The sequence below is a fragment of the Scyliorhinus canicula genome, chromosome 1 (assembly GCF_902713615.1).
Source record: "Scyliorhinus canicula chromosome 1, sScyCan1.1, whole genome shotgun sequence".
NCBI classification, from domain to species: domain Eukaryota; kingdom Metazoa; phylum Chordata; class Chondrichthyes; order Carcharhiniformes; family Scyliorhinidae; genus Scyliorhinus; species Scyliorhinus canicula.
The window spans coordinates 103190385-103218230 of record NC_052146.1 but is presented as its reverse complement, the minus strand read 5'-3'; the positions used below and the strand labels follow the sequence as shown (position 1 = coordinate 103218230).

At 43.8% G+C, this 27846-nt stretch overlaps 1 protein-coding gene across 5 annotated transcripts in view; it reads left to right on the top strand.

Annotated features, from left to right (window-relative positions):
- The window catches only part of mtfr1l (mitochondrial fission regulator 1-like), a 71915-nt gene extending 48237 nt beyond the window's left edge, over positions 1-23678 (top strand). For 4 of the 5 annotated variants that reach the window (XM_038796610.1, XM_038796618.1, XM_038796601.1 and 1 more), the window contains 4 exons: positions 2661-3000; positions 10523-10680; positions 11251-14552; positions 22934-23678. In XM_038796610.1, coding sequence (XP_038652538.1) covers positions 2661-3000; positions 10523-10637 — 455 coding nt within the window. In that variant the 3' untranslated portion in view covers positions 10638-10680; positions 11251-14552; positions 22934-23678. The remainder of the gene's footprint in view (positions 1-2660; positions 3001-10522; positions 10681-11250; positions 14553-22933) is intronic. The other variant, XM_038796628.1, reaches the window with a different exon arrangement.
- The last annotated feature ends 4168 nt before the right edge of the window (positions 23679-27846 follow it).

Genomic DNA, 27846 nt, shown 5'->3' with positions numbered 1-27846 from the left:
ATCAGCCTTCAGTCCCTTCAGGTGTGAGAAGACCCTTGATCTTTTGACCGGCCCATTCAGCCCCCTTACGTTCCACGTGATCAATCGGATCGCAGAGCGACCCGTCCCTACTCCCTGTCGATTAGCCATGTCTTGTCCCTTGCTCGCCCCGGGTCATCCCTCCTTTTCTGACCCGCTTCCCATAGCGATCCCCCCCCACCCCCCCGGCTCTCCCCTTCTCGTCCCTGGTCTTTCCAGCACTTCCCCAACATTCTAAGCGGCAGCTCTCCCAGTCTCTCCTCCTGCCCTCCAGCCTGGATCACAAACATTTTGCTCTTCCCCGTGTTCAATTTATACCCCGAAAAGCTGCCAAATTCCCCCAAGATCCGCATGACCTCTCCCATCCCCTCCAGCGGGTTCGAAAAGTACAAGAGCAAATCGTCCGCATAGAGCTCGAAGCTCTTAGCGCCAAAGTGGATCTATCGCTAGAGCAAACGATAACGGGGAGAGGGGGTGTTTTTGAAAACTCACCACTCTTCTTAGAATTCCCCCTATACCAAAAAGGGCCGACATTCTAAACGGTGAACAGAGATTCTCACTCCCTGACTCGGGAATGCAGGCTTCGGTGGGTGCCATTCAGGTCAAACTATATTTTCAAGTTATCCCCCAGTATAACCCATACCTTCATCGAAGATTTTATCTACTTACCACTTAGTAGCATTGATGTCCTGGGTCCCGCATTGCTAAGTAAGTAACGTAGACTTAGGAATAAACCACTGTTTCAGGTTAAGTTGTTATTTTATTATTATATTTTTTCTTTTAAAAGCTGCAAACATTTTCTTTACAGAAAGGTAAAAATATCTTGCTTCTGGATCCTGCTGATTGGTTGTAGGGACCTTCAGGCCCACCTTGACACTCAATCTTCTTTAAATTCTGGTCATTTTGGGATGTATTCGCTGGTTAGCTCTGTTGCTGTGTCTTGTTGATCCATGTACTGAGCTATAAGAGCTAACTGCTAGCTATCTCTAAGCTGACTGACTCCTGTTTAAATTCTAGTCTTCCTTAGATGTATAATTGTTTAAACTCGGCTGCTTGCCTTGTCTTTCCCATGACCGAGCTCTCTCTCTCGCGCTCTCTCTCGCGCTCTCTCTCGCGCTCTCTCTCGCGCTCTCTCTCGCGCTCTCTCTCGCGCTCTCTCTCTGAGTTCTCCTCCCCTTCTCTCCTGTTGCTGTTGCTGCTCCCTGGGTTTATATCCTCTTTCTAACAATTATTAAGTTTTTAGAGCCTTATTGTAAATTAACTTATTTCCCTTTGATTGTTAAAAAGTATCTTTGATGTAAACATTCTAATACAACTAATTATTCAATTTGGGCATAAAGTCACCTCTCAGATCTGATTACATTATCCTTTGTGATGTTCAAAGTTCCTTTGGTTTCAATGGGTGTTACTTTTAATTTCTGTCTTTCGAATAATTTAGTTTTATAATTGTCCCCAGCTCATAACTTTGCCTTTGATTTTGACTTTAAATTATGTCTCTCGTAGACAGGCCGTCTCCAATTTTCTTTTTTGTTCGTAGAATTTTACACTAAGAATTGACACCAAATTCGACTGAGCATCATCCATCCTTTCCAGTTGTTTACTAAGAGAGTTTATTTCAATTAAGGTGTGACAATTTGCTTTTAGCTGTATGCTAAAATTTAACTTGGTTATGACTTGAAAGACTTGCCTGTTTTAAACATTCGTCACTTAATTCAATTGAAACTCTCATCCATGCCTTTCCAGATGCTTCCTGAGATAGTTACTTTCAATGAAGGTGTGAGCCATTGTTTTAACTTATTACATGAAACCTGTGTGTTTGCTAAACCTGCTTGTGAGAAAGAATCTGCATTTTATAATCCTGCTCTTTGCAGCTGCTATTAACCTTTTGTGGGATCTTTCCCTGTATCCTCTCAGACCAGATATTGCCAGACTTCCATGTTTCAAATGGCACATTTTTCTGTATTTTCAATTACAGGGGCACCCATGCCTCGTCCCTCAATGTAATTTAAAATACCCCGACCCCAGCCGGTTATCTGTCTCTGTTTTAAAGACACTCAGTGATTTGGACTCCACAGCCTTCTGCGGCACAGAGTTCCACAGATTCACCGCCCTCTGGCTGAAGAAATTCCTCCTCATCTCTGTTTTAAAGGATCGTTAATTTAGAGATAGCTGAAGTTCTCATTCCAGTGTTGAGAGTGTAAGGAGGAGGTTACTGTTAAAGAGGAAAATTAAGTAGGGGATGGAGGTGGCCTGTTGAGGGGCAACTGTAGTCAGTGAGTGTTGGGTTATTGACAACCACTTAGTGGGATTGAACAGTAACTGTCTAATTTTGCCCAGCTATGAAAGCTCTTTCATTGTGTTGGCAGTGGGGCTGAAACATTTTTCAGCTTGGAGATGGTTGAGGGCAAAGATCCTGCTCCGTGTGGAGGACAATTGTCAGCAGAGTGGCTTATTCTCCTTATTCCTTTGCATGCTGTCACTTAACATTGGGCAGCTGATAACAATTAAATTGCACCCATGGTTATGTTTACAGCATTACCTGCAGGTGCTATCCGAATAATATCTTGAACATGCTGTTTGTTCTATAAATAACCTGTGTTGGATGAAAAGGGAATCTTTAATTTTTCTTTTTTGTTTTCCAGCATCTGCTCCCCTTACGCCGGAACTTTGTTCTCCTGATACATCCAGCATTGCGTGCTCTTTACCAGATTTTGAATCAGCATACCCCCCATTAGCATCGTTTACCATAAATGATGACATTCCTGAGACAGATGAACCTGAATCTGAATCTTTAAGTCTTGCATCTTTTTCCATTGCCGCTTCATCAAACTTTGACTTTGACTTTGAAAGTAAGGGGCAGGATTTAACCATCAACGATGACTGTGATGACGAGACCTCATGCCTATCAAAGTCCACAAGCTTTGCGGACATGATGGATATTCTGAAAGATATGAATAGAGTAAAATTAAACTCATTACAAGGGTGAGTGGGAAACAAATATAATTTCAGTCGGTATTGCAGGGCCGTGACTTCCTAAGAAAACAGATGACGGCCTTTCCGCTGCTGCCGCCACGGGGGATACAGGATAGAGTAGTTTCCAGTACCTGGGTGGGAGAGGGGAAGGTATCGGATATTTACCGGGAGCTTTCGGAGGCGGAAGAAACTCCGGTGGAGGAGCTTCGGGGCAGGTGGGAAGACGAGCTAGGAGGAGCGATAGAGGCGGGTCTATGGGTGGATGCCTTAAGCAGGGTTAATACCTCCTCATCGTGTGTCAGGCTTAGCCTGATACAATTTAAGGTAGTCCACCGGGCACACATGACAGCGGCCAGGATGAGCAGGTTTTTCGGGGTAGAGGATAGGTGTGCGCGGGAAGCCCAGCAAATCATGTCCACATGTTTTGGGCATGCCTGAAGCTTAGAGGGTTTTGCTCAGGCAATGTCCACGGTGCTAAAAACATGGAGGTAGCTGAGTCCGGAGGTAGCGATCTTGGGAGTGTTGGAAGATCCGGGAGTTCAGGAGGCGAAAGAGGCTGACGTCCTGGCCTTTGCCTCCCTGGTAGCCCGGAGACGGATCTTATTAATGTGGAGGGACTCAAAGTCCCCAAGTGTAGAGACCTGGGTTTTTGACATGGCTGGGTTTCTCATTCTTGATAAAATAAAGTTTGCCTTAAGAGGGTCAATGTTAGGGTTCTCCTGGAGGTGGCAGCCGTTCGTCGACTTTCTCGGGGAAAATTTAAAATGTCAGCAGATGCAGTATTCCAATGGGGGGTGTGGGCGGATTGTTGTTGTATGGTTGAGGTGTGTGAAGATTGGGCTGGGGGGGGGGAGAAATGTTTATTTTGCCATGTTGATGTCATTGTTTTTGTTACTGTTATAAAATTTTTCAAATACCTTAATAAAATATTATTAATAATTTCAATCGGTAATACTGTAAGGGTATGAATACTTTGTAACAATGTACAAGTGTCAAAATATTCATGGAGGTTATGCTTCAAGCTGATGTGAGAAAACTTTGCCACTAGGGCAACCTAGTGGCAAACTTGTGGAAATGTAATTGAAATAGGTTGGCCAGGCTAAGATGAGCGTGAGGTCAGATGTAATGCCTGGATCTGTTACGTCTCTCTTGCGGGGACCATGAATTGGATTCAATTTGAATTGTTTTTTGGAGCAGGCAAGGAACTAGATTAGGGGTTTGCCTCTATCCACACTCTGAGCCCTGGCTTTGTAACTCTGATAAAGTAACAAAAAAATTAAAAAGAATAAAAAGAAAAAAAATAATGAGCTCCACATGCCAGAAGCACCTGGTTTGAAGTCCTGGTTCAAACTGAGTTAACTGATCTCAGTCAGTCAGGTTTAACCTTTGTGTCCCTGAAACTAGAAGGGAGTAGCTGTAGGGTGGGAAACGTAAAGAGGGATGGGGAATCATCTGAAGTAGTTATTTTGAGTTTTGAAAGAGTCATTGTTTGCTGACTAGTTTAAATCATTAGTCAATTTCTCTTTATCTTTTCTGCTTCTTCTGCCCACCAATTACTAACTGTGCTGACTGGAATATGACTTTTGCAGACACTGCATGTCTTCTCTACATTTATATATTAAGACAGCACTTTTACTGTTGCAATATGGCCCAAATTTGGGATCAGACCCAAGTAGGTGTAGTGGGTAAATTAGGAGGTGGCCAAAACTGGCAAAAAGGGAAAAATACAGGACAGGAGCATGCCCTTCGGCCCTCCAAGCCTATGCCAATCATGATGCCTGTGTAAACTTGAGATTTTATGGTCAGAAAGGAAAGGTTTGAAGAGATAAGACCAGAAGACATAGGAGCAGAATAAGGCCACTCGGCCCATCGAGTCTGCTCCGCCATTCAATCATGGCTGATATTTTTCTCATCCCCGTTCTACGACCAGAGAAGGAGCTCTTGTGCTAAATATCTTGAATGTACTAGGAGGAGGAAAATGCAATTTTCCCCAAATTTAGATTCTTGTTTCCTGAGATTCATATAATCCCTAATTGTTTAAAAACTGAAACAGATCTATGTGGCATGCTGTAAGGTACCCTTCGTTTCAGTGCGTGTGAGATCTAAGGATTTTTACCATGCTTACCCTGACACTCTCACCCTGTACACACAAAACCTGTTAACTAGAATTCTGTTCATTTGTAGCATTGATGCAAATAGGTTTTATGATGACAGCCCACAGTACCAAAAATTTGCACAAGAAATGTATATTTTTCCTCAATCGCCGCAGCATGTAGTTTATATTGCTTGTTGAAGCTTGTAAAAATAAAGACCAACCATCCTAACATTGTCATGCCAGGCCTCAGTAGGGAACCTTGCTACACCACTTCCATCACATAGCAGTCCTCACATGCATTTTTTGATAAATTTAAGATTGATCAGGCTTAAGCTGCGATGCCTCTTTAAAATGTTTTTAAAAAGTTTTTCCAATTAAGGGGCAATTTAATGTGGCCAATCTGCCTACCCTTCACATCTTTAGGTTGTGGGGGTTTGACCCATGCAGACATAGGGAGAATGTGCAAACTACAGACGGCTAGGGACCTGCGACTGGGATTGAACCCAGGTCCTCGACGTCTTTTGGTAGTAGTGGTAACCAATTCGCCACCGTGCCACCCGGTCCCGTTTCTTATCTAGCAACACAAGCTTTCATTACACTTCTGCAATCTGCAGTAGAACCTGTCCCTGGCTACCCTAAATGGCAACGTCCCCAGATTGGCTCCCCGACCCGCTACACTCGCCAGAACACCTCACTCTTTTCGACATTCCGCTTCCAGCCGTAGAAAGCCCCGAACCCCTCTAGTATGCCCATAATTCTCCCCATTCTCTCCAGTGGGTCCGATACGAACAGCAGCATGTCGTCTGTATATTGCGACACCCGGTGCTTCCGACTCTGCCATTCTACCCCCTAAAGGCCATCACCAAGGGTTCTATCGCCAGCGCGAACAGCAGAGGCGACAGTGGACACCCCTGCCTTGTTCCCCAAAGGTCCAGAAACCCCTCTCGTTTGCCCGTACACTCGCCTTTGGGGCCATGTACAACAGACACACCCATGCTGCAAACTTCGGCCCAAACCTCAAACGGGTACCGCCACTCCACACGGTCAGAAACCTTCTCCGCGTCCATGGAGACCACTACGTCTGGTACCTGTCCCTTCGACAGGGTCATGCTCACATTTAATAACTGCCTCATGTTACTGGAAAGTTGCCTGCCCTTCACAAAACCTGTTTGGTCCTCTGCAGCCACCCCCCCGGAACACATCCTTCCATCTTCCCCACCACTAACTTAGCCAACACATTCACATCTGTATTTTCATAGAATTTATAGTGCAGAAGGAGGACATTCGGCCCCTCGAGTCTGCACCGGCTCTTGGAAAGAGCACTCTACCCAAGGTCAACACTTCCACCCTATCCCCACAACCCAGTCACCCCACCCAACACTAAGGGCAATTTATCATGGCCAATCCACTTAACCTGCACATCTTTGGACTGTGGGAGGAAACCGGAGCACCCGGAGGAAATCCACACACACACTGGGAGGATGTGCAGACTCCGCACAGACAGTGACCCAAGCTGGGAATCGAACCAGGGACCCTAGAGCTGTGAAGCAACTGTGTTAACTACTGTGCTACCACGCCGCTTCTTATTTATTGTATCAAAACCCTTCTTGTGCTCTCCTTGAGAATGCCTATCTCGAGGAAAAATAACGAAGGGAGATCAAATGCTCCATTAATCTTGTTCCTTCCCTTCCACACTACTCATGAGCTTCTGTAGCTCGTCCAGCATCAATCCCAAAATCGTAAACCAAGGGGAAGTCCAGAAAGCCTATTTTAAGATTGGCATCTATGTAATTTGTATATTTCCCTGGCTGTACTGTTTCTGCAGGTCCTGCATGGAACAGCTATCTTCATCAAATGGTATAAGTCACTTGGTTAACATTTTGGCTCAAGATGAGGAGCATTTGTTTATATCTAGTGTAAGATGAGGAGCATTTGTTTATATCTGGTGCAGCAAAGAACAGGCCCTTCGGCCCTCAATGTTGTGCCGAGCTTTGTCTGAAACCAAGATCAAGCTATCCCACTCCCTGTCATTCTGGTGTGCTCCATGTGCCTATCCAATAACCGCTTGAAAGTTCCTAAAGTGTCCGACTCCACTATCACAGCAGGCAGTCCATTCCACACCCTGACCACTCTCCGAGTAAAGAACCTACCTCGGACGTCCCTTCTATATCTCCTTCACTCCAATGAGAAAAGCCCTAGCTCCCTCAACCTTTCCTCATAAGACCTACCCTCCAATCCAGGCAGCATCCTGGTAAATCTCCTTTGCACCCTTTCCAATGCTTCCACATCCTTCCTATAATGAGGTGACCAGAACTGCACACAATACTCCAAATGTGGTCTCACCAGGGTCCTGTATAGTTGCAGCATAACCCCACGGCCCTTAAACTCAAGCACCCTGTTAATAAACGCGAACGCACTATAGACCTTCTTCACGGCTCTATCCACTTGAGTGGCAACCTTCAGAGATCTGTGGACATAAGCCCCAAGATCTCTCTGTTCCTCCATATTCCTCCAGAACCCTGCCGATGATCCTGTAATCCACATTCAAATTTGTCCTCCCAAAATGAATCACCTCACATTTATCAGGGTTAAACTCCATCTGCCATTTTTTGGCAAGGCTCTGCATCCTATCAATGTCTCTTTGAAGCCTACAACAGCCCTCCACCTCATCCACTACTCCACTAATCTTGGTGTCATCAGCAAAGCTGACCCACCCTTAAGCCCCCTCCGCCAAGTCATTTATAAAAATGCAAATAGCAGAAGACCCAGCACTGATCCCTGTGGTACACCGTTGGTAACTGGTCTCCAGTCTGAACATTTTCCATCCACCACCACCCCCTGTCTTCTATGTGACAGCCAGTTACTTATCCAATTGGCCAAATTTCCCACTATCCCACACCTTATTATTTTCTTCATGAGCCGACCATGGGGAACCTTATCAAACGCCTTACTGAAATCCATTTATACGACATCAACTGCTGTACCTTCATCTACACACTTCTCAAAGAATTCAATCAAATTTGTGAGGCAAGACTTACCCTTCACGAATCCATGTTGACTATCCCGGATTATGCTGCATCTTTTTAAATGGTCATTAATCCTATCCCTCCGGACCCTTTCCATTAACACCGACCACCGAAGTAAGACTAACCGGCTTATAATTACTAGGGTCATTCCTATTCCCTTTCTTGAACAGAGGAACAACATTCGCCACTCTCCAGTCCTCTGACACTATCCCCGTGGACAGTGAGGACCCAAAGATCAAAGCCAAAGGCTCTGCAATCTCATCCCTTGCCTCCCAAAACATCCTAGGATATATCCCATCTGGCCCAGGGGATTTGTCGACCCTCAAGTTTTTCAAAATCGCTAATACATCTTCCCGCAGTACATCTACCTCCTCCAGCCTACCCGCTTGTATCACACATTCATCCTCAAAAACAACCCCTCTCAATGAACACTGAGGAAAAGTATTCATTCAACGGCTCTCCTATTTCTTCTGACTCCATGCACAAGTTCCCACTACTGTCCTTGATCAGCCCTAACCTCTCTCTGGTCATTCTTTTATTTCTCACATAAGAGTAAAAGGCCTTGGGGTTTTCCTTGATCCGACCCGCCAAGGACTTCTCATGCTCCCTCCTAGCTCTCCTAAGCCCTTTCTTTTAGCTCATTCCTTGCTACCTGGTAACCCTCAAGCGACCCAACTGAACCTTGTTTTCTCATCCTTACATACGCTTCCTTTTTCCTCTTGACAAGACATTCAACCTCTTTTGTGAATCATGGTTCCCTCACACTGCCATTTCCTCCCTGTCTGACACGGACATATCTATCAAGGACACTCAGTGTTTGTTCCTTGAACAAGCTCCACTTTTCATTTGTGCCTTTCCCTGACAGTTTCTGTTCCCACCTTGTACTCCCTAATTCTTGCCTTATCGCATCATAATTACCCCTCCCCCAATTATAAACCTTGCCCTGCCGTATGGCCCTATCTCCCTCCATTGCAATAGCGAAAGACACTAAATTTTGGTCACTATCTTCAAAGTGCTCTCCCACAAACAAATCTAACACTTGGCCCGGTTCATTACCCAGTACCAAATCCAATGTGGCCCCACCTCTTGTCGGCCCATCCACATATTGTGTCAGGAAACTCTCCTGCACACACTGTACAAAAACTGCCCCATCCGAACTGTTCGACCTACAGAGGTTCCAATCAGTATTTGGAAAGTTAGTCACCCATGACAACTACCCTGAGACCTCCACACCCATCCATAATCTGCTTTGCAATTTCTTCCTCCACATCTCTTTTGGGGCCTATAGAAAACTCCTAACAATATGACCGCTCCTTTCATATTTCTATCTTCAGCCCATATTGCCTCAGTAGGCAGATCCTCCTCGAACTGCCTTTCTGCAGCCGGTAAGCTATCCTTGATTAACAATGCTGCTCCTCCACCTCTTTTACCACCTTCCCTATTCTTACTGAAACATCTATACCCCGGAACTTCCAACAACCATTCTTGTCCCTGTTCTAACCATGTCCCCATAATGGCCAAAACATCGTAGTCCCAAGTACCAATCCACGCTCCCAAGTTCACCAACCTTATTCCGGATGCTCCTTGCATTAAAGTAGACACCTTTCAATCCACCTTCCTGCCTGCCGGTACGCTCCTGTGACCTTGATACCCTCCTCAGTACCTCACTACTCTCAACACTGGCTTCTGGACTACAGTTCGTTTTCCCAACCCCCCTGACAAATGCTGTCTTTGATTTCCATAGTAGCAAAAATATTTCTGTATCGTCGGCACTTCGTCGGACATAAATTCCTGGGACATGTAAATCTGGGTTTCCAGTAGGTAATTGCTTGGACATTACCAACCGACTCAGATGCCAATACCATGTCAATAATAATCTTTATTAGTGTCACAAGTAAGCTAACATTAACACTGCAGTGAAGTTACTGTGAAAATCCCCTTGTCACCACACTCGGGCACCTGTTCGAGTACACTGAGGGAGAATTCATAATGCTCAATTCAGCTAACAAGCACGTCTTTCAGGACTTGTGGAAGGAAATTGAAGCGCCCAGAGGAAACCCAGTCAGACACGGGATAAACATGCAGATTCTGCACAGGCAGTGACCCAAGCCGGGAATCGAACCCGGGTCCCTGGCGCTGTGATACAACACTGCTAACCACTGTGCTACCGGGGATAGACATATTAATACTTCAAACATTCAAATAGGCTAATCAATTGATACTAATTCTTATCCAAGAGAATAACAGTTAGTCTTTTGCTATCCTCATGTGCACCACATTAATTTGTGTTACATTCTTTTCGCATATTTCAAGTGATATCTTCAAAATTTACCAGGTAGTACATTACAAGAGAAATCTAAAACCTTATGGCATAGACGAGTCTTAATTACCGACATTATTATTACTATAGGTCCAGGAGAGGCTCTCAGCTTTTGAGAGAGAATGACCCTTCAGTGCTTATATCTGAAGCATTGAAACGCAAGTTTACTGTTCAGGACAGCTGTATTTTCAAGAAGGAAGACTGACCAAATAAGATCTTCAAACATCAAGTAGTTTCCCCCTCCGCAAGTATGTCTTTATTATTTGTAAATTTGGTACCTGAGATTTTGGGTCATTATTTGGGCCAACTTGATTAGAAATGCTTGACATTGATAGGCTATATGCTACCCACAAGTACAGATCCCGTGTGTGTTAATATATATCATGAACTAAAATTGACGTTCTCTCATCTTATCCTCACTTTTTTTCTCTCATGCCCCTCCAACCATCAAATAGCACTGCGCTAGGAGGTGGAATTGTGTTGGATTGCTGAGATGAATGTTATGCCAGTAAAATTTTAAACTTCTGGTCCTCAAATGTGGCTGGAGCAATTAGGAAGAGTTCACCAGTTCTTGATCAAACTGGTGGGTGACATTTCCCGAAGCCACCATTTAGCCCAAGAGGCAAATGGTCATCTACTCCTGCTGCTGTCCTGCTTTCGTTCATCGTATCCAGCATTGCACATTTCTCACCTCACCTCCATTTGGTGAAGAAACGCAAACACGCATTTTGTTTGTTTTTTGAATTTTCTTTATTTGACAAGCTGGTATCAAATTTTTCACTGTTTTTGATCTGTTCTTATTTTGCCTTTTTCACTAGATTTGAAAACCAGGATTGAGTTGGTGGAAAGCTGAGTTACCTGGAAAAGACAGCTGCATTCTCAACCAGTTCAGAGCACTCTGTGGTCTCTGCTCCTTGGAACAAACATGATGTGTTGATCAGGACACCGCCTGCATAATTTCTGCACTGCAATATTAGATGTAGTGGATACAAATTTATAAAGCTTATATTTGTGCCTTGCATTTAAAAACAAATAATGTGGAATAAGGCCTTCCTTACCTCCGATTCTGTTGTTTTGTTCTGTTACATTTGCTCTGTTACAAGGAATGAGTTAGTTTGGAAGTAGCACTCAAACAGAGAAAGCTACGTTGGGGATTTACATTTGATCAATGAATAATTAGTGCCAAGTGTTTGTGCCACTTCATTTTGATTCTCTCCATTGACATTTGTATCTCCTGAAACAGGCTGCACATACATTAGTGAAAGGTTCAGTAGTTTATTTTAATATTTGAAACGATGATGAGTGTCTCTCTTCATCACTGTTGGTTTTGCATACAGAAGGGCAAACCCACTCTTGTGATCCTTTTCAGGTTTTTATTGTCTTCACTCCCCCAAAGTCCAGCTACCCCATGCACTAAAATTAGGTAAATTGCTAATGTGTAATACGGCAACATCCATGTTGTGATTGGATTGCAGCAGTGCAGACGTGAGCTGTTATGTTCGCAACTTTTTGTATAATTTTCCCTTTTTCATTGAAAAGCTGTAATTGAATCATTATTTTATTTCATTAATTGTTCATTCCCTCGCCTGCACAAAAGAACAATACAGTTCCAGTCAGATTAGAAGCTTTTTAAGAAGTCTCTTAACTGATTGTCAATAATGGGTAAAGAGGGATAATAACACTCTTGTATGTTAGAGTAACAACTGTTAAGCAGCTTGATTAGAAATGCGAAACGCTTGACATTGATAGGCTATACGCTATCCATAATGTGTGGACCAATTCCGATTTTAATCTTTATGGAAGGAGATATTTGGTGGACCTACTAAATTCCTGCACTGGTTGTTGTTGGTATATTTTAACTTTAGCTGGCCTGGAACCAAATGATTCAATTTGTCACATGGTTTTGTGATATTGATTTGTAAACAATTGCTTGCATGAGAGTGAAGACACATCCGAAGCTGCACTTGGTAAAGTAGTAGTTACAGTTTTGGTAGTTTAAATAGGTCACATGTTTGACACTCAATTCGGTACTTTACATGTTTCAGTAAAGTGTTTGGGTGGCCAGTTGTAATACAGTAACTGCATGGTTTTGTGTGAAATAATTTAAAACTTGAGCTGCACTTGAGGCTGGCACAGAAAAACAACTTGGGAGCTTTAATGTCTGCAATTATTCTTGAATGAAAAATAACAGCAGTGTTGAGAAAGTTTGGGCAAACGTGGTGTATCATTTTGGGTGCTTTTGTCAGATTGCTGAGTCACAGCAGCCTAAAGATTTTTGTTTTTGTTTAACAGCGCTTAAAAATAGTCTCTTTGCATTGTCATAGGTGCTACCAAGCTTTCAGAACTTTGACTGGTGTTCTCCCTCATTCCCAATATTAATTACAAAGCTGAGACATGAACAAAGTGGCACACGTTTAACAATTTGAGATCATGGATGTTTACAGCACAGAAAGATTCCATTTGGCTCATTGTATTTGTGCTAGCTCTTAATTGAAAATGAATCTCTTTACTACATTTATTTTCTTCGCATGGCTTCGTGTTTTTTTCCTGCTTGTCCATTTTTCCGTTTGAAGCGTACTCCCTCAACTGCTCAAGTACCCCATTGTCTTTATTTATATAAAGGTATGTTTGTTCTCAGTTGCTGTAAACATTTGTATCCTTGACATCAGCCACTGTAGTATTATAGGATTGAATCTTTGAACTATAAAAATTATGTTGGTGCAGCGAATCTCAAGGCTTTCCTTTCAATTCTGAGACCTGGGTTCTAGATGAAGGCCCTGATACTCTGCTGCTTCATATATCCTATGTGAAGTGAGTCACACTGGGCCTATCGAACACACCCCAGTAAAGCACCACAAAGTCGCACTAATTCGGCACAAAGGATCAGGAGTGGGAACTGGATGAGTCTTGCGGTGCACTTCAGCATTGCTCAATGTTAGTACTTTTTTAAAAAGGGGGAAAGAGGTCCCTCCAGCATCTGCCATAACTACCTTTGACAAGTAAAAAGAAAAAGCATAGTTTGCTTTCTTCTGTTATGCTACTGTTTAAAATTAAGCAACTAGATAGAGTTTGCAGTACAAAAACAGTCATTTCAGCCCAACTTGTCTAATAATGGTGTTTTATACTGCTTGTACAACTTCATATAACCCTAAACTTGCAATTCATTCATTGATTCTAAGACTTTGGTGAGTGGTGCCCCAAGAGCTCCTTCACCATTTCTGCTCCCATTTCCCCCCATCATACAAAATTTTCTGTAACTGCAATATCCCTTACAGGAAAAGTATTTAAATTTCAGTTCTCACTTTAGTATTCTCATTTTTTTGCCAGATATCTGGGTGGGGGCAGGAAAGCTGACAACTGATGCTTCATTGTAAATACTTCAAATCCCTAATTAACATTTGTCGGGCCTTAGATTAGCCTCCTTGATGGGGCCCAAGTACTTCAGTCACTTAGTGTAGAAATGTTGGTGTTTTATACTCCTTGCATTACTTCATCTAACCCTATCAATAACAAACCTATCCTGCATGTCTACAATATTTCGGGCCTCTCTTTAGTAGGGACGGTGAGTAGGCATTAGCTTATTTTTCAGGTAAGTTGAAGTAGTTAAACTTGATGAACTGCTTTTCTATATGTTGCCCTGGAACAACTTATTCTGAGTGAAGTGAACAATTAAAAGCAATCACGTTACAGACTGTGCATGCATGATTAGTCAATTATTTATTGTGTTTATCTAAGAAAGATATTAACAGTTTTCAACTTATGAATGAAAAGTTTTTAAAGTTTCTTGTCCATTTCTGATGCTTCTGAAAATAATACCAATAAAAAAATATTGAGATTCCTGCGGACTCTGAACTTGTATATCGCTATAGTGCAAGTATATTTCCTTATCACCTGACTGGTTTGTTTGATCCCTCTGTTCCAGGCCACTGACCATCAATCTGAATAAGGTTTCTACAGTGCAAATTGTCTAGAGGAGGAATATGTTAAAGTGAAATCTGCTCCTTTGGCGAGCTTATCCAGTGAGCAGTCTGAGTGTACACTCCAGGAAGCTGCTGAATTAGCTGAAACATGCTAAGGTGGTGGTGGGAGAGCACAATTGGCCTTGGCACCTCTGATTCGGGTAGGGAAAACTAGCATTGGGATTGTAATTATTACAATGACCTCTGGATGTCCGGTGGTGGTGTGCTCCAATTCACTCTAAGAACAAAGAACCATTACAGCACAGGAACAGGCCCTTCGGCCCGCCAAGCCTGCGCCGATCCAGATCCTCTATCTAAAACTGTTGCCTATTTTCTAAGGATCTGTATCCCTCTGCTCCCTGCCCATTCATGTATCTGTCTAGATACATCTTAAATGACGCAATCGTGCCTGTCTCTACCACCTCCGCCGGCAATGTGTTCCAGGCACCCACCACCCTCTGCGCAAAGAACTTTCCACGCATATCTCCCTTAAACCTTTCCCCTCTCACCTTGAACTCATGACCCCTAATAATTGAGTCCCCCACTCTTTGGGAGGGGGGGAAAAATTCTTGCTATCCACCCTGTCTATACCTCTCATGATTTTGTAGACCTCAATGAGGTCCCCTCTCAACCTCCGTCTTTCTAATGAAAATAATCCTAATCTACTCGACCTCTCTTCATAGCTAGCGCCCTCCATACCAGGCAACATCCTGGTGAACCACCTCTGCACCTTCTCCAAAGCATCCACATCCTTTTGGTAAGCAGGTGGAGGGGAGGAGGGATGTGGCGACCAGAACTCTACGCAGTATTATAAATGTGGCCGAACCAAAGTCTTGTACAACTGTAACATGACCTGCCAACTCTTGTACTCCATACCCCTTCCAATGAAGGAAAGCATGCCGTATGCCTTCTTGACCACTTATCGAGCTGCGCAGCCACCTTCAGGGTACAATGGATATGAACACCCAGATCTCTCTGTACATCAATTTTCCCCAGGGCTTTTTCATTTACCGTATAGTTTGCTCTTGAATTGGATCTTCCAAAATACATTACCTCCATCTGCAATTTCTCTGCCAACTCTCCAATCTATCTATATTCTGCTGTATTCTCTGACAGTCCCCTTCACTATCTGCTACTCCACCAACTTAGTGTCATCTGCAAACTTGCTAATCAGACCACCTATACCTTCCTCCAGATCATTTAAGTATATCACAAACAGCAGTGGTCCCAGCACGGATCCCTGTGAAACACCACTGGTCACGGTTCTCCATTTTGAGAAACTCCCCTTCACTACTAATCTGTCTCCTGTTGCCCAGCCAATTCTTTATCCATCTAGCTAGTACATCCTGCACCCCATGAGACTTCACTTTCTCCATAAACCTACCATGGGGAACCTTATCAAACGCCTTACTGAAGTCCATGTATATGACATCTACAGCCCTTCCCTCATCAATCAACTTTGTCACTTCCTCAAAGAATTCTATTAAGTTGGTAAGACATGACCTTCCCTGCACAAAACCATGTTGCCTATCACTGATAAGCCCATTTTCTTCCAAATGGGAATAGATCCTATATCTCAGTATCTTCTCCAGCAGCTTCCCTACCACTGACGTCAGGCTCATCGGTCTATAATTCCCTGGATTATCCCTGCTACCCTTCTTAAACAAGGACAAGCCAACATTAGCAATTCTCCAGTCCCCCGGTACCTCACCCGTGCTCAAGGATGCTGCAAAGATATTTGTTAAGGCCCCAGCTATTTCCCCTCTCACTTCCCTCAGTTACCTGGGATAGATCCCATCCGGGCCTGGGGATTTTTCCACCTTAATGCCTTTTAGAATACCCAACACATCCTCTCTCCTTTATGCCGACTTGACCTAGAGTAATCAAACGGCTATCCCCAACCTCAACATCCGTCATGTCCCTCTCTCGGTGAATACCGATGCAAAGTACTCGTTAAGAACCTCGCCCATTTCCTCTGACTCTACGCATAACTTTCCTCCTTTGTCCTTGAGTGGGCCAACCCTTTCTCTAGTTATCCTCTTGCTCCATGTATATGAATAAAATGCTTTGGGATTTTCCTTAATCCTGTTTGCTAAAGATATGTAATGACCCCTTTTAGCCCTCTTGAATCTGGAAGTGATCTAGCGGCCCCTTTCACAGTGGACTCCAATCCAATTATTATTGCTGCTAAATCACACGAACAGCCCAAAACAGATCTCTGTTTGAGATCTCTTTTCTCCCCCCCCCCCCAACCCCATGACATTCCCAGAAAGGGTGTGGACCTGATTTCCATGAATTTAAATACATTTTATTATAATTTAAAGGCATTGCACAGTAGCTTCTGTCCAGTCGTACAGTGGTTAGCACTGCTGCCTCAGTGCCAGAGACCCGGGTTCAATTCCAACCTCGGGTGACAGGAGATTTCATGTCCTCCTCTTGCCTGCGTGGGTTTCCTCCAAGTGCTCCGGTTTCCTTCCACAGTCCAAATTTGTACAGGTTAGGTGGATTGGCCATGGTAAATCCCTCTAGGTGGGGTTACGTGCATAGGGTGGGGGAGGTGGAGCTGGATAGAGTGCTCTTTCAGAGAGTTGGTGCAGACTTCCAGGGCCGAATGGTCTCCTGCACTGTAGGGATTCTATGATTCTACGATGCCCCATTCCCACGGCAGCATGAGGGTCCCGCTGGCATGAATCACTACCAGGTTTCAAAGCAAAACCAGTATTGATGACTACGCGGGTGACTTGGTGCTCCCTGGGGGGGGGGGGGGTTAGACCAGGCTGGTCATTGCCCACTGGGGCACTCTTGTGAGCACTGTCAGGGGACGCATGAATGGGACAATGCCAGGGGGATAATTTCTCCATTTGAGGGGGAGTTCTCTTTGGGGGGGGGGGGGGGGGGGGGGGCGGTTTGCTCTGTGGTGGTGATCCTTTATGTCTGTGGGGCAGGGAGGGGCGTTGAGAGGTCCTTCATGCCATGGAGGGGGGTATTTTATATTTATATACTATATTTTAATTGGAGATTAACAGGGCAGGTAGGGATTAAGTAATGAGCGGCTGTGTTTTTGCGAGCTCTGGCTCTACTCGTCTTTTAATCATTTATCCTAATGCACATCCCATAATTACTTATTTTGGGGATTTATGTCTTAGTGCATATAAGACGGTCAGAGGTGACCCAGCTTGCAGTGGTGGTTTTGCTGGTGAGTGGGCCTATGCCTTGGTGGTGCTGTTGGCATCAAGATGATTGCTGCCATTGTGAATGATGCTCTGGACGATGATCTGGACGATGCATGGTGATCTCCCCTGGCTGATCTTGGATCCCTGGTGCAGGTTTTTGGCGATTGCTTTGCCGAACTGCAATATCCTTGAGAGCATAGTGGAATTGGGAAGAGAATTATTTGTTAAAGCAACTTCCTTGGTGAGAGCTTGCTGTTGGTCCTTTGAAATCCTGCTGCATGTTGTGTCGCCCATCCTGAACGACAATGGACAATGTCCCTGTTCTGCCCCTGCTAACAATGGGCCCCAATCTCTGTGGAGCAGGCCTTGCTGGCTCTATCAAGCCTCACCCTGCTAGGGCGATGGCATAAACCACACTCCCAGATTTTGTTTTGTGAACTGTGTGCCAGAAAATCTGGTCTGAAAACTTTGGCTTGTTTCTGGAGAAAAACACTCTGGTTTGCAGTCAGAGCCTGGCACTCTGACAAATGAGAAATTCCTGCCCAGAGAGTCAGTTGCTGTGGCAGTATGCACTTATTACAGCTGTATGGAGCTGGTCTCGCTCAGTTGACTGGACAGGTGGTTTGTGATGCCGAGCAAGGCAGACAGCATGGGTTAAATTCCCGTTTGGCTGAGATTATTCATGAAGGCTTGCCTTCTCAACCTTCTCCACCTGACGTGTGGTGATCCTCAAGTTAAATTGCCACCAGTTGGCTCTCCCCCTCAAAGGGACCATTACAGTTGTCGTCTGGAGCTGTGGATGGTGATGGTAGAGACTCCAATGTTCTTCCCATCACGTGGCTGACCAGGAATCTCTCCTCTTATCACCTACCATTAGTGTGTGTTGGAAGGACCTTCAGGTTGACAGTCCACTTGTTTGGCTGGGGGCTTTGAACACCGGAGTTTCTGGCTCAGAGGCATTGCTCACTGTATCACAAGTTCTCCCTGGAAGTCAATGACTAATGGCTACTTGTGTGTGTGTGTGTAAAAGGTTCAGCATATGGTGAATATGTTCAAGGTTTTCATTGTAGGGGCAGCACGGTAGCATGGTGGTTAGCATAAATGCTTCACAGCCCCAGGGTCCCAGGTTCGGTTCCCGGCTGGATCACTGTCTGTGCGGAGTCTGCACGTCCTCCCCGTGTGTGCGTGGGTTTCCTCCGGGTGCTCCGGTTTCCTCCCACAGTCCAAAGATGTGCGGGTTAGGTGGATTGGCCATGCTAAATTTCCCGTAGTGTCCCAAAAAGTAAGGTTAAGGAGGGGAGGGGGGGTTGTTGGGTTGCGGGTGTGGGGTGGATGCGCGAGTTTGGGTGGGGTGATCATTGCTCGGCGCAACATTGAGGGCCGAAGGGCCTGTTCTGTGCTGTACTGTTCTATGTTCTATTGTACAGTCAGAGGTGAGGTTAGTATTCATTTGAGAGGCAGCATGGGAGAGCGGTGATGTTAAACCTGCTAATTCCTCCATAAATCTATATGTCTACAATAAAAGTAGGTATATCAGGGTGAAGGCGAAGAGGAGGATGCTTGGTCGCAGTAAAATAATTTTTTAAGTGTCACAAGTAGGCTTATATGGGGCTTGTTGGTCTCTGGGTATGATTCTCGCTTTGGGTCTTTCGGTCTCAATTTGGGAGAGGTCCTGGGTTCAAATCCCAGACGAGCCCTCTGATATTGGATTCTGTTGGTCAAGCAACACATTTAAAGTGGCTGCACGATAGCACGGTGATTAGTACTGTTGCTTCACAATGCCAGGGTCCCAGGTTCGAATCCTGGCTTGGGTCACTGTCTTTGTGGAGTCTGCAAGACTCTGTGGGAGTCTTCCTCCCATATGTCCCGAAAGACGTGCTTATTAGGTAATTTGGACATTATGAAGTCTCCCTCCATGTACCCGAACAGGCGCCGGAATGTGCCGACTAGCGGCTTTTCACGGTAATTTGATTGCTGTGTTAATGTAAGCCTACTTGTGACAAAGGTTATTATTATAATAACTTTGCAATGAAGTTACGTTGAAAATTCCCTCGTCGCCACACTACGGCGCCTGCTCGGGTATACTGAGGGTGAATTGACTTTCTGTTGTGTGATGAGTGCAATCGTTGGTGAGGATAGAGGGAATGTTAGAGTCAGTACACAGCAAAGCTTGACGAAGTTTGCATTTGTTTTCCTAACCTGTTTTTACACCTATTTTATAGCAGGCAGACTTGGCAGAAAGATCTTTTCTTACGCAAAATAATATTGAGTATTAGTTTAAACCTGTCTTTTCAATTTGGGAGAAAAACAATCTCAATTAGACTTTAATTTTCTTGACTATACAAGCCAAGGCCAGAGTTTTGACAATTTATATTTCTCGGCCTGTTTAAACAGCTCACCACCGCCTTCTCGCGGGCAATAAGTGGGATGAGCAATAAGTGCTGGCCTAGCCAGTGAAGCCCACATCCCTTGAATGAATAAAATAAATGTAGCTTTTCCCGTGAGTGAGATTTTGAAGAAATAGCTATGTATTTAAAGAAATCCTGTTGCAATAAAGATACCAATTTCACAGTCTATGTTTTGGGGTCTCTGGTGGTTTAGCTATGATTAATATTTGGGTTGACAACACTATACATTTTCCTCCGATACTTACTTGAACACTCCATTACTATTCCCATAGTAAATTTATTTGGGGTTCTCAGACCATGTATCGTTGGAATGAAATATCCAATTTTTGAGCTCTACAAGCTAATTTGTGACAGAATTTTTATTTAAAGTTGCAGTAACTACTGTGTGCCAACTGAGGGCAGTGTTTATTGTAGTTTGGATGAAAATTGGCAAAGCATAACATTGATGCTTGGCCTAATTAAAACAACAATATGTTGTAGGTATTGAACTCTTCCAGTGAAGAATCATTGAACTTTTGTATAAAATTCCTTTAAAAGGAATATTTAGTGTTCACTTGAATATCAATTTATCCCTCTAAGGTCTTTTCAGTTCATTTTTAGCTTAATTTTAATAAATATTTGATTCTTGGTGATCCCATTGCTAAAAATACATTATTTTCTGGGATCTTATTTCATCCACCAACATTATTCCCCTGCTAATTTCTGTCCTGTTGGCACTGTGCTCTATTTTTTTGCTCTGGTACATTTTGGTGGATACCAGGTAACTTCCAGTACCTTGCTCTGAGTCAGTTGTGACTCATTTGGTCGTGTTCCTGCCTCTGAGTCAGAGTTCCAGGTTCAATTCCCACTCCAGGAACTTGAGAATTAAAGTCAAGGCTGACGTTTCGGTGTAGTACTAAGGGAGTGCTACACTTCTAGAGGTGCCGTCTTTTGGATGAGATATTAAACCAAGTCCTGTCTGCATGCTCGGATGAATGCAAGTGGCCTTGTGGTGCTATAAATGGGAACTACCCTCTATGTCCTGGCTAATATTTATCCCTCAAATCAACATCACAATCAAAGAGCAGGCATATGGAGTTAGGCCACAGATAAGCCATGATCTCATTGAATGGCAGCACAGACTCGAGGGGCTGAATGGCCTACTCATGTTCATATGGTCATTATCACACTGCCGTTTTGAGTTTGTTCTACACAACTGAGCTGCTGTGTTTCCTCCGTTACTCTAAGGCTCTTCATTAGTTGTAATCTGCTTTGAGATGCCCAATGATTGTGAAAAGTGTTATATAAATGCAAGGCTTTTCCTGTGCAAGTCTAGACAACTGTCCACTTGCCTGCAAGCGGCAGCACAAATTGAATGGAAACTAGTCCCTGCCAGTTCTTCTTGTGCACGGACAGCGTAGTTTACTAGAGGCTGACCACGAGCAGGAACCCTGTCTGCCATCCTCTTGCTGTAACCAAGGGGCACTGAAGACCCCTGGAGTGTTCATCACTCCAGCTGATCGCTCCTACTTCAGCACAGATCAGGGATTCAGCCAGTAACTCATTGAGCTATAAATGCTTGTCCAGTATCCCCCTTGCTACCTCCACTTCTCCCAAGTTTTCTGTATTAATGTTAATTGATTCCACAATACTTTACATTCTCCTAGATAAAGGATTTATTTGCCAAGTGTTATATTTTTTTCTCCAGCTTTTGATCTTAATCCTCTTCCTGACTTCTTTCCTGTGTAAATATTGATTTTTGTCTCGAGTTTTGTTTTAATTTGCACTTTTTCTTTTAGCCGGTGTGAACTCCATGGAAAGCACTTTCAGTCAGGGTTACTGATACTTTTCACACCTTTCTACACCATGCCTGAATATGTACTTCAATTAATTCATAGAATCTATAGAATTCCTATAGTTTAGAGGGAGGCCATTTGGCCCGTCAAGTCTGCACCGACCCTCTGAAAAAGCACCCTACCTAGGCCCACTCCATCCCCGTATCCTGTACATCCTTTGACACTAAGGGACAATTTATATGGTCAATCAGCCTAACGTGCACATCTTTGGACTGTGGGACGAAACCGGAGCACCCGGAGGAAACCCATGCAGACACTAGGAGAATGTGCAAACTCCACATAGTCACACAAGGCATGGAATCAAACCCAGGTTCCTTGTACTGTGAGACAGCAGAGCAAACCAAAGCCACCAAACTAAAATTTGTTGTGTACATTTTCTCCCACCAGACGTCAATGAAACCCACTCCATTTTTCAAGTTCTATTTACCTTTCCCTAAAAATATATAAAATTCTGACAAAGCTAGACAGATTGGATGATGGGGCATTGTTTCCTCTGGCTGGCTGGGGAGGGGAGGGGGGGGGGGGGGCGGTTGCAGGGATGTTGTTTCCTCTGGCTGGGGAGGGCGTGGACAGCTCGAGAACAAGGAGTCGCAGTCTCAGGCGATGTGGTAGGCCATTCGGGACTGAGATGAGGGGAAACCTAGGGGTGGTGAACCTGTGGAATTCTCTACCACAGAAGGCTGTGGAGGCCAAGTCACCAAATATATTTGGGAAGGAAACAGATACATTTCTAGACTTTAAAGATGTCAAGGATTATGGGGAGAATGCTGGAGTGTGATGTTGAGATAGAAAATCAGCGATGATCATGTTGAATGGTGGAGCAGGCTCGAAGGGCTGAATTGGCTACTCCTATTTTCTATTGTTTCTGTCTTTAAGCTAGTTTTGTGCTGTCGGTTTCTCATGTCTTTTGTTTTGTTGATTTCTTCTTTTGCCTCTTGCACATATCACTTCTCTTTAACCATTTACTGATGCCCACCGTCATAACCTTACAAATCATTCTGCGTCATTGCATGTTTACTTTTCACCCCCCACCCAGCTTTCCTTACTAACTTGCTGTTCAGTATGTTTCAGTTTGAAGTAGGATCCATTCATGAAACGCCACTGACTTGTGTTTTTGCCTCAGCAGGTGTGCCTGACCTGAGTGCCTGCAGCATTTTCCATCGTGTTGTCTCAAGGAAACGCTTTACTCATTTACTTGAAAACGCAGTATTCACTTCCATGTCCACTGCTTTACCAGATTTTTGCCTCCGAATTGGCCACCAAAGTGTAGCTGAGGCGAATAAGCAGGGAAAGAAATAACTTGAAGCTAGATAAACAGGGGCAATTTTACAGTTCCATTGCGGTTGACTGGCGGGACCAGAAAATTCTGCTGATGGGAGGAGCTATAAAGAATGGAAGGATATGCTGAAGGGGGAGTAGGAGCAGGCTCACATCAAGCATAAACAGCAGCATAGAATAATTGGGCCAAATGGTCTGTTTCTCAGCTGTGTTTTGTTAGAATTATACTGACTGAAGGGACTGTTTCATTGTGTTTAATTTTAAACTTTAACTGCCCCGCAGGATGGAAACATTATTTTTGTTCCGTGAAGGATTACCTTATAATGTTTTCGAGTCACCAAATGGAATCTCAATTCTTCTTGGAACCTTGTGAAACAAAAATGCACTTAAGCTATCAAAGGCATTTTAATTCCTAATCACCTTTGCTTCTATTTAAAGTGGTAAACTTAGTATGCCAGTCAACTTGTTTATTTTGCAGTCAACTGTTGTGTTTTGGAAAAATTCGATTGTAGAGTGTTGAAATGCATGTGATGTAACACCCCACCGGATTTCATTTAGTAATGTACTGAACCATTAAATCCTTTGTTTCTGCAGCTTCTCCTCCTATTTAATTGAGCAACATAATCGCCGGGTAGTCTAATAAACATCGGTTTTGACATTTTCCATCCAACGGCTGCAAGAAGAATTTATTAATGATTTTTATTTTGGTATTATTTCTCCCTACTGCTCTCAAGATCCACTGGTATTCCTCGGGTACCCCCCATGATTGGTTGTTCCTTACAATGCCTGTGCATTAGATGCTAACAGATATTTGTGCCTGAGGGAGAGCATCAAACCTGGCCTTTCACCTAACATCCATACGAGTTCCCTTCCAGCAGGATTATTGGCTGATTTTCTTTACCCACTTCATTTGCCCAAAAGTGACGAGACCCTTGCTGAGGGCAAACCGTTCCATAGAAACTAGGAGTTTAACCTACGTAATGGACTCTGGAGCAGTTGCAGGAAATACCGCCATTTCCGTTCTGGCTTATTAGCCAAGAAAACACTTTCTTGCACTGACTAAAATTATGTCAGTAATTACTTTATTATGACAAAGTAATAATCTTTATTGTCACAAGTAACAATGAAGTTACTGTGAAAAGCCCATTGAGGGATTCCTCTGCGCAGGGAAGGTTAAGAGGAGACTTGATAGAGGTTTTTAAAAGTGAGTTTTGATGGAATAAATAAGGATAAACTTTTTTTCAGTGGGAGATGGTAATGAAAGAACACCAATTTTAAGGTGATTGGCAAAAGAATCCGAGGTAACTTGAGGAATTTATTTTATGCAGCAAGTTATTGTGGTCTGGAATGCACTGCCCCAAAAGGTGGTGGAAACCAATTCAATAGTATCTTTCAATTGGAGAAATATTTGAAGCAAAAAATGTTAGTTGGATTATGGAGCAAGAGCATGGGAGTGGGACTAATTGGATTGCTTTATCAAAAAACTGGCATGGGCACGATGGGCCGAAAGGCGGTTTCCTGTATTGTGTCTTTCTCGGAGGGAATAATTTTCCTTTAACTATGTTTCCAGTCGGTGCGGCATGGTGGCGCAGAGGTTAGCGTTGCTACCTTACGTCGCTGAGGACCCGGATTCGGATTCGAACCCGACCCCGGGTCACTAACCATGTAGAGTTTGCACATTCTCCTCGTGTCTGCGTGGGTCAATCTCCCACAACCCAAAGATGTGCAGGGTAGGAGGATTGGCCATGCTAAATTTCCTCTTAAATGGGGAAAAAAATAATTGTGTAAAATTTAATGTTTCCAGTCACACATTGTTGAACAAAATTATTGCCGTAGGCTTGAACTTAGTGCTCAGCTTGTAGGCGTTGGTACTGCAAATATTATAGCTCCAACCAGTGCCCCTAATCACATCAAGTTAATGCTTTAAATTCTTCCAGGCTTTTAGAGGCTCCCTTGATGCAGAACAAACTTGATGTACATTAGTATTCTTCAAAAAGGAAGCCTGAGAGATTTGCATCACATGTTTTGTGCAATCAAGCCTCAAAATATGGTACATCACATGGTTGTTAAAGCGGCCCAGCTGTTGGGATGGGAAGCAGCAATTTATTTCCTCACTCAATGCGCATGTGTAGATTAAACATGTATTGTAGTTTCTTTAAACCTTTTCATTCATCAGCCATGGAAATATTGGAGCGAGGTGAAGGTTGTGTGGGATGTTGGAAGTAGGGGGTCATGTGATTGAAACCTCCAGGAATATGTCCAATGAGAGTTTGCAACACTGGAATAGGGGCATACTTTCTCGAATATGTCCATAGTTTATATAGCATTGCTCTGTGATGTTAAGAATCATTACAAATAAATTAAGGAGATGGGAACTTGAGTGGATCAATGGGTAACTCTTGGCTCTAAGCCCGAAGGCCCCTGGTTCTGTTCACCAACCTCATGGAGCCCCAGACTGGATAAATGGTGGGGGAAACAGCAGGAAGGGCATCTGGTTATAGAAACCAGTTGGCAGATCTACAAATAATGGTTAATATGAAGATGATCTTTTGTAACTTGAGGGGAAAGAACAGCAACAACATGAAGACGAATGTTTGTTTTGACAAAAGTGAGTGGTAATGACTTGCAACTTGCTGCCTACGAGGGTGATGGAAGTGGAGATGATGGATGATTTCAGAAGGTAACCTAAGCAAAATTAACTTGCAAGTGTAACAAAAACATAGAAAACAGGAGCAGAAAGAGGCCATTTTGCCCTTTGAGATTGCTCTGCCATTCATTATGATCATGGCTGATCATCCAACTCAATAACCTACTCCCACTTCTCCCATATCCTTTGACCTCCTTCGCCTGAAGTGCTATATCTGACTGCTTTTTGAAAACATACAATGTTCTGACCTCAAACACTTCCTGTGGTACTGAATTTCACAGGCTCACCGTGCTCTGGGTCAAGAAATTTCTCCCCTGTCCTGTATCCTCAGACTGCGACCCCTGGTTCTGGACACACCACCATTGGGAATATCCTTCCTGCATCTCTCCTGTCTAGTCCGGTTAGAATTTTATAGGTTTCTCTGAGATCCCCACTCATTCTTCTGAACTCCAGCGCATACAATCCTAACCCATACAGTCTCTCCTCATACACCAGTCCCGCCATCCCTGGAATCAGTCTGGTGGGATGATTGGATTGAGACAGCATGGACAACTGTGGGCCGAATGGTGGCCTCCTGTGAGGTAATGACCCTTGAGTCGTCTAAAGTAACAGAAGTGGCCAAAGCTTAATCAAGATGAGCAGCCATTCGTGCTTGCTGACCAGAGGACCCTTACTGGAAACTACATTGAGGAGACTGAATGACCACGCCAATAAAATCATAATTACGTCCTATGATGTCAATTGCATGACCAGACTCCCAAATACCTTCCTGTGGAAAAGATTAATTTTGTTAAATCCACAGTTAATGAAGAAAGGAGTATGCCTAAAAGTTAAATGAAGCATGACTGCTCTCAGTACTACTCCGTGAGTGTAAGCAGTGCTTGAGGGCTGCTGCCTTTGTTCTCTTCAAAGGATCATTTCTTTCCTGGACAGACGATTCAGCATATCTAACTGATTGGTATAGCTGATGGAAGAGTAAAAGTATATTGTACATGAATAGGTTTGCCTGAGCAGACTTGATCCATCTAATTGATTGCTGGAGTGGTTATCATAGAGTTCCACTCGAATATAAAAAAAATCCTCTACTGCCACTGCAATATACACTTGCAATACAATGTATTATCAAGTTTATATTTTCCTTTTTATACCCATGCATGGAATGATGTTGCTCTGTTTCTCTGGTTCTAAATATGGTGGTCAATATGGTCGCCTTCCTTAATTCTAATTATGTTTGTTTTAGAGTCGCCAGGTATCTCTTGATACCGCCACAAGGTTCAAACCCGAATACTGATCAAAGAGCCAATACACCAGTTAGTTCAAAGTCGATACTATTTATTTACACAAACAGTAATATCTACTCATGCACAAAGTACTACAAACTAAATTATCTCTATGCTAATGCCTATACTTAGCTTTGGGTGCCCACTCAGTCAGAGGAACAATGGCTGTTATTCGGATCTGAGGTCGTTGGGTTCGAAGTGGTACAGGAGAACAGCTAAGGTCATCCGTCTGGTAGTGAGCGTTGACCTTGGACTTACTTGCTTCTGGTGGACTGGTCTCTGCTTTGAGAGCCGAGTCGAACAGAGCGATTCTCTCTCGGGAGTTTCTTCTTATACCCGAAGGGGCTTCGCGCACTTTTGGGCGGGCCTTAACTTGGCCCCAATTAATTGGGCCGCATCTTGATCACTGGTATTGATCTTGACCAATAAAGGGGTGGGTGCCCTGATGGCTGTGTGTCTTAGGTGGCTGTTGGCTGGCTTTGTTTGCGTTTTCAGTTTGGGGAACTGGCGCCGGGGTGTCTGGAGCTAGATCGGTTGCTTGAGTGTCTTTCCTTTGTTCCCAGAGATGGGCCATCAATATGTTAATCGACCTATAGTTTCAGTCTCGTCTGGGAGCTGCCGTCCCAATATGCATACAGGTTCTGTGCCTGCTTGCTTTCTTAACATTGTCCATAGTTCCCTACATTCGTTGCGAGCATCCATTTTGTATTCTGGAAGTGGCCATCCCAGATGGCAACAAGGACAAGTCATATAGCCATAAATACGTAGGAAGTGAGATATCGTAATAAACATTCGCTCAAGGGGTTAACTTGAAGCACATTGATTAATTCTGTG